Source organism: Tachysurus fulvidraco, chromosome 17 (assembly GCF_022655615.1).
Source record: "Tachysurus fulvidraco isolate hzauxx_2018 chromosome 17, HZAU_PFXX_2.0, whole genome shotgun sequence".
NCBI lineage: Eukaryota > Metazoa > Chordata > Actinopteri > Siluriformes > Bagridae > Tachysurus > Tachysurus fulvidraco.
The window spans coordinates 17,341,523-17,349,373 of NC_062534.1; the positions used below are offsets into that span (position 1 = coordinate 17,341,523).

Here is a 7,851-nt window from a genome sequence, read left to right on the forward strand (position 1 = left end):
AAACTGACTGGTGTGATTCAGCTTAAGGATGGACATTATGTAATCTATATTCTTTCTAATTTTGCCCTCTGCTTCCTACAAACTGGCAGAAAAACATGAGACAGAAATATTGAAATGAATTGACTGCATTATGTAGGAAGAGCTTTGTTCTGTCTTTTATATCAGTTATTAAATAAATGTGTGCTTTTTGTTGATGGTGGAGGATTGCTATGAACAGTGATCCACCTGGCCATCTGGAATAATGCTGGTGATGAATGACTTTGGAATGTTTTCTGCAGAATCAGGAATGTCAGGAATTATTATAACAAGTAAAGAGGCCATTCTCAGGTTTTACGGTGTAGCCTACAGACTGCACTATATAGACTTCAGCCCTCTGTACATTATTATTACAGCTGGATGAAAAACCTATTTAGAGTCTCACTTAAAAAAAAAACATTTCGCAACTTGTTAAAGCAATGCTTCTCAAGCAATTTACACCACACACCTTAGGCAATGCTTTAAAGGGATGGTTCAGCTAAACATAAAAATGTCTACAGTTTCTCCTTTGTGCCTCTGTAGTCAATCATCCAGTATGCTAGGTGTCTTAAATTCCCTTTAGCCTAATATTGTTAACACAGGAAGGAAATCCACCATGTTTAGCAGGAACTGCAAGTCCAAATTAGTGCACAATTTACTCAAAACCTGTAATGCTGCCTATTTGTTTTCCGTCACTGTATGTTACACTGTTAAAACACAGATAAAAGGGCATTACATAATTAAAAACTATGGCATTACCCATCTTTAAGCTGGAAACATTTTCTCCAGCATAGAAGAAGAAGCCCAAATTATGGCAGTGTAAGTGTAAGTTATTCATAACATATGTTCATTTAGATTTTGCATTTTATATGATAACTAAAATGCTGTTTGCTGGACCACTCTGTATACTTATGTATAAGTGATATCTTAATAAATTAGGGTCTGATTTAGAAATTTTGAAATCTTGAAGCATTTAAATATTTTTTGTGATCTGAGTGTTAGTGAATACTAAACAAAAATGCATTGTTAATAAATAGCATTGCATTGTGTACTGATGTAGGAATGTATGAAATATATAATACAGTATTCTGTATGCTTACATGCTGAAAGTCTTTAATGCAAATATAACAGTGTTTTTGCCGCCATCAAGTGTTCAAAGTATGAAATTCCTGTGTCAATGTAGCTGCTTATAACGAGCTGCTTCTCACTTTCCTCATTTTCAGTAATGCCGTCAGAAAAAATGACAGAATTGTTGTAAATATCTAAATATTTAAATATAAACTATCTAAAATAACGAAAATCTTATTTATTATTGTAAAGCATAATTCATCAGTTACCTTATGCAAACATTCTTTACGCAATGTTGGTGAAATTTAGCCAAGGGGCTGCTAAAGAGGTAAAAGACTCTCTGGACAAGGTACCAGTTTATTGCAGGGTATAATCACACACATGCTCAAATGCATTCACACACTACGACCAATTTAGAGACAGGAAAATAGAGCTGCAGGAAAACCCCAGAAGCACGTGGAGAATATGAGAACTCCATCTACCACCATCAAATCCTGAAGGTGTGAGGTCCTTAGAATTAAAATCCACAGTTTAAAATAATTATATTTTCAACCAAAGTAATTATGTTTATTATTGAGTTCTTGTAGTTTGTTTGACTGGTTATTTGAATTTAATGGGTCATAAGTAGCCCTGAAGTAGAATAAATTGAACTTGGAACTTGATCTGCAAGTGGAAATTTCAGGAATAGAACAAAACACTCCACAGCTCTAATATCTAGTCAAAATATTATTAAACGTGTTGAAATAATATACCAATACAGAATATGAATAGATTATGTCCAGAATACAAGTTCCAAATATTTTTAAGTGACCTGACCAAAATGATTTTAATGTACAAACAGTTTTAAATGTAACATTTTAATGAAGCTCTGTCACCATTTCTGTTTATTGATTATTCTTTTAATTTCAAATTTGTTCCACTTAAAGCATTTTAAGGCAAAAGCATTCAGAGTTGAACAACCGATAATATTAGGATGGTCCTCATCATGTGATTTACATCATGCAAGGAAAAACCTTCTAGCAACTGGTCGCTGTTTATTTCCTCCATGGTTACACTAAACATTAAATATATACAATATAAACAAGTTGTCTTAATTAGAAATAATTAAAAAGACATGAAAGGCATGATACATTAACAAATAATGATCGTACTCCCAATACATTTAAATCATTTTAAACTACTAAATCATTTGTAGAGTACCGGTCAGGACATTTTAAATGGTCAATTATGTTTGTAGAGAATCATAAATGCAGAATCATTACAGATTAAAAACAGGCTCAGAATTGCACAGATAGGACTATGTTAAATGTGATAATTCTACTGATGCTAATTAAAAATGATAAAATTTCTATATTAGCAAGTTCCCAAATTCAGCAGGTTTCTCAATTGCACCATTGACCAACAGAATGCATGCTGTGTGTAATAAAGTTTCTCTCAACACATTTTTGTTCTACTAGTTAACCTGAGTGTAGAGTGAGAGTAACTTTAAGGCAACCGAGCTCTTTCCCTGAGCTTCCCATCACCCCCTGGACACGGTACTGGCCATTGGTCATCCAGAATGGCAGCTCCACTTTTGGCAGGGAGAAAGTAGACTGAGGTAGAAGGTAGTCACCCTTAAAGAAAGAAGAAAAAGAAACAACAACAACAACAACAAAAAAAACCCATGAAGTGTATGTATTGAACTTAAAAATTAATTTTATTAAATGTAAATGGTAAATGTTGGTAAATGTCTTATTTTGCTAGCTAATTCCGATGTCTCCCTTTGATCAAGTTGTTGTGTGATAGTTATATGCTGTAGAAAAATGGACATAAGCCTAAGCAACTGGGTTTTAATCAGATAATAGCTATCAAAAAGTGTCACTGTTGAAATAAAATAATAGCTATCAAAAAGTGTCACTGTTGAAATAAAATCTAGTGCAATTTTCTCTTTTCACCTTTGGGATTACTTTACTTTCAATGCAAAAGAGTTCAGAAACGCCTGTAGGTTTAAACACTATAAACAGTAGGCTATGTAAAATGGAGTAAAAAGTTGAAAATGGATGTGTGAATTTCCTTAATTTTAGTTCATTGGAAGTGTGTGATCTGTAAGGATATGTTGACACTCACTGCTTTGAAGGGGCAGCGGCAGGGAAGGCCGTATGTGCGCAGAGGCTCAGGGCAGTCCTGACCTGGAGGAATTAGCTGGTCCAGTATATCACAGATATCCTGATAGTGGCAGCTCCCTAGCTCCTCCACACACGGGACTTTGACCCAGAAACCAGCCACCTCTTTCTCCAGAGTGACATTTAGCTGCGATTAGAGACACAGGGTCGTGTGTTGGAAAAATCATACAGTCTCACTCAGGAATCAGTCAGATGAATTTGCAGTTTGACCTCACATTGACTCATATCCAGTTGATGACATATAATCAGGCTGCGCTATCAGTTCTCTGGACCCATGTGATAAGCCACAAGTGGGAATAAACAAACACAGGGCACTAAGCACAAGAAAGAAGATACAATCTATTCCCACACAGGCTTTGAGTTAAACAAGGTTAAAAATTTGATTTTACAGCTTAGTCAGTAATGGTGTTTGTGTGACATAAGATCATGTTGCTTTATAACTTTGCAGTTTGACAATCTTCTGCTGGCTAATGGGTGATTAGCTGTATCATAAAGATTAATCCTTTTTACTCAATATACATTTTGTTATTCAGTCTCTACACTAAATTATGCACCACCAATGTGAGCCATCATATGATTTGTTCAAAGAAAAAAAGACAATACACCACAAAACTATTTAAAAAGTTCAAAAATAGGCACAGACATTAGATGATTAAATTACTATATTAATATCATCAAAAAGGCCCAGCAGAGGATGTAACTTCTATGCCAATTTAAGAAGTATGGTCTTCACTGTTCTACACTGCAGTCATTGAATCTGTCCTGTGCACATCCATCACCATCTGGTAATAATATAAAATAATTGGTTATAAAATAAGCACTATGTAAAATTACAATTAGTCAAATTAAAAGTTACCCTAAAAAAATGAGTTTTGAGCTGAGATTTAAAAGTGCCAAGAGATGTTGCTTGCCTTATTTCAGTTGGTAATGAATTCCACAGTTTTGAAGCTAGTGAACAGAAGGCCCTATCTCCCATCGATTTTAAATGAGTTTAAATGAGTTTTAAAAGGAACAGTTAAAAGACCAGTTTCGGAAGAACGAAGGTCGCGAGATGGAATATAAGGAATTAAAAGATCAGCCAAATATTGAGGAGCTAACCCGTGTAAGGCCTTGTAGGTAAGCATCAGAATCTTAAAATCAACCCTAAACCTAACGTGGAGCACCAGTGCAAGCACTCCAAAATGGGAGTAATGTGATCTTTTACTAACTTTGTCCTAGTATTCTCGCCGCCGAATTTTGCACTACCTGTACAATCTCTTTCAGCTCCTTTGCTTACTAAAACTGCCAGAGACAGGAACAGTTTATTTCCCCAGAACAATCACCCTGATTAACAACTCACCATAATTATAATCCCTGCTTCATATCTATAAGTACTGCATTATCAGCACTGTCAGTCATCACATTGTCCGTATAAGTCACACACACTACTGCTGCTATATATTGTACAAAAAGCATAATATTGCACAATATTGTTATTTGCACCATGCACTTCCCACACTTTATGTACATAACTGATCAGTCATATATTCTGTATTCATATTTAATACTCATAATGTTTATTGTATCACATCTGTCACATTGTATTGTATAGTCTGTATTATCTTGTATAGTATAGTGTTATTTATGTCTATTTTATGACTTTTGAGAGTCACAAACAGCTGGAACCAAATTCCTTGTGTGTATCAACACACTTGGCCAATAAACCTGATATAATCAGGCTTTGTAGCACAAACAAAACAAAATTCTAATTCAGACTTAAACTAACAGCCATATGACAAGTCTCAAAAAGGAGAAGTGATAAGTCCGTTTCTTCCATTTCCTGTATTTATTGTGAGATGAGAAACCATGTGACATTAAATTGGCAACAACAAGATGTTACTACATGAAGCATGACATGAAGCAAATAGGTCCACTTATAGGTTATATAACAATAACGATAACAATAATAATACATTTAAGTTATGTAGTGTCTTTCAAAGGCTCAAAGACTGAATTACAAAGAATTATTGCTAAAAAAAAAGGCACAAATGTTTTCTTTTTTTAATCAATGACAAAAAAATTGTCAACACCTTGCACTGGATATAGATGGCTATAACAAATATTACACAAATATTGCATTCACTAGAATCACATCCTGCAGAAACACCCCAACCTGACCCCTGGTTTCAGTGTCAAACAATTAAACAAACAAACAAAAGCAAGTGTGTATAGTGCTTACAGAGAGAGGAGACACCAGAGCCACAGAAGTTGTCCCAGATGCACTTGATGTCATATCTCCTGGAATTTTAATGGGATCTGGAAACAACTCAAGACTATTCATAACAGCTGGATCATCAGTCTTTCCGCAGTTCTCCCAGGAAAAGCCTACAATCTGACAGGCAGAAAACATGTTACATTAATGTTCCCAGTGTTAACATGTTAACATCCAAATGCTCCATTCTCACCTTGGCTAATCTCAGAGGTCTGCTGATCTCCACAGCACATGTTCCTTCCTTAAAAAAAACACCACCGGTCCATAAAACAATAAACAGAAGAACTGAGATCATTATTTTACTATTTAAAATGTAGCCTGTACCTATTTAATATGGAGTCTTTTATATAAAATCACAGCTGCAACCTTTAACAGGTTTCACACCTAAGAAACACTGAAACTGAATGGAAATCCTATAGTGGGAATATATATATATACACTCCAGTTAGCCTTTATCCTCTTCCGCGTTATGATGTGTGGTGTAATGTTACAGCCCCCTACAGGCCGGTGGAAACAGAACAAATCACCATAGCTGGAGTAAACAGTTGTGTTTATGCTACTTCACCACTAGATGGCGGGCTTGTACTGCTGCTCAGGGTGGAGAATAAACCCATCTCAAGAACTGAACAATGATCCCAATGTGGAAATAAAGTGTACTCTCTAAATTAAAATAGATCTTAGGGAAAAAAAAACCTTTTATTTCACTAGGAAGCCTTTTTACAGAATATTTTGGAAAAAACACACACTCTCATTCACTCACTACGGACAATTTTCCAGAGATGCCAATGACCCTACCATGCATGTCTTTGGACCGGGGGAGGAAACCGGAGTTCCTGGAGGAAGCCCCCGAGGCCCGGGGAGAACATGCAAACTCCGCATACACAAGGCGGAGGTGGGAATCGAACCCTGGCCCTGGAGGTGTGAGGCGAACGTGCTACCCACTAAGCCACCGTGCCCCCCTTGCAAACAAAGCTGTTTTGATTAATAATAATACAATAATTCATCAGAAATTTTTTTTCAATATAAAGTCTATCATAAATCTAATAACCGTTAAAATGGTAAGAAATACCTCTGTCATTCATATTACAAGCAGGAATAGGTGTTCTTTTCAATGAATAATGTGAATTTTTATTAATGCCTGACATTCTGTCAAAAATAAACTTTCTGAAAATTTCTGGATATTACCAAAAAAACAAACAAACAAAAAAAACATTTTTTGGGAACATATTTTAAAACAGGATTTTGTTTTTTTCACATCTATGAAGTTTACAATATAAAATGTCTGAAACATTTACATGAATTTGTATTTAGAATGAGTACAAAAATTTTAAAAGCCTCTGTTTATTTCCAGTTTTAAATGAAACTCATTTTCAGTGTTGTCTAAGACTTTTAGACTATTCTGTCCTTACTGAAATATATAAATATATCAGGAAGAATGTTATATTGGATCTATGACATGCTGTGATTGTGCCATGTGGTCGAAGCTTAATGCATTCTTTAAAATTGATCAATTATAAGGAGTGTTAAGGACATGACCAAAACTGTCGTTGCCTTTCCAAATCTCCATTATATGTCCCCCTCTATCAAAAAGACTAATGACACCAGTTTAACGAAAACGAACTCCTTCAATTACGAATCCTGTGCTGCAAGTTGTTTTAAGGCGTTATAAAGGCCATATGATGGCACTGCACGTGCGCATGAGTCACCTTTAATCTCGCCACGTGAGAGCGCACAGGTAAATGCCAGCCCATATGGGCACAGTAATCTCCTCACCTCTATTTTAAAGAGGATGATGTTACAAAACACAGAAGGATTTTGAAAGATATTCTCAAAGATTTACATTAGAGCGACGTTGGCAAAACTGGAGCTGCAGGGTTATGATAAGATTAAATCTCTTCCTTTATGTGTGGGAGGAAGTATAGAGGAAAAATGTAACAGATGATCTTTATTTGAATATCCACTTTTGATAGGTCACATTCAAAATGCATGGCCAGGGTTTTAATGTAATGGGTATTGTACAAAACCAGCAACAAAGTAGCCTGTAGAGCTGATTTCTTATGTATCTCACCTTCAAATTTAATGTCCAACTTCTTGTTGCTCAATATTACTCAATGTCTTTTTGGCAGATTAACTATAATTTGATTTCAGGTTGAACAGGAATGACAAGGAAGATTTCTTTCTTTCTGATGAAGTTACCCAGGAGTCTGGACTGATAGCTAACAAGCTAATGAGATACTGTTTAAAAAGATTTCAGTCTAAAACTACTTTTTAAATCAATTAACACTCTATTTTTCATACTATAACTTTTACAATATATATTAAAAAAATGTTTGTTCTTTGTTTTCTCTACTTGTT

The 7,851-nt window shown here is 35.2% G+C and overlaps 1 protein-coding gene across 1 annotated transcript; it reads right to left on the bottom strand.

The window, feature by feature from the left end:
• Positions 1-1,420: 1,420 nt before the first annotated feature.
• gm2a (GM2 ganglioside activator) lies at positions 1,421-5,977 on the bottom strand. Its single transcript, XM_027135484.2, has 4 exons — positions 5,690-5,977; positions 5,464-5,616; positions 3,190-3,372; positions 1,421-2,696 (listed from the first exon to the last, which is right to left on the bottom strand). The coding sequence occupies exons 1-4, from the start codon at positions 5,789-5,791 to the stop codon at positions 2,541-2,543; spliced, it is 594 nt and encodes a 197-aa protein (XP_026991285.2). The 5' UTR covers positions 5,792-5,977; the 3' UTR covers positions 1,421-2,540.
• Between the last annotated feature and the right edge of the window lie 1,874 nt (positions 5,978-7,851).

Coding starts and splice junctions, on each gene's coding strand:
- gm2a (XM_027135484.2), bottom strand. CDS start 5,791: ATGATCTCAGTTCTTCTGTTTATTGTTTTATGGACCGGTGGTGTTTTT. Junction 5,617..5,689: donor GACCTCTGAGATTAGCCAAG/GTGAGAATGGAG, acceptor TCTGCCTGTCAG/ATTGTAGGCTTTTCCTGGGA. Junction 3,373..5,463: donor CTCTGGTGTCTCCTCTCTCT/GTAAGCACTATA, acceptor CTCTAATCGCAG/CTAAATGTCACTCTGGAGAA.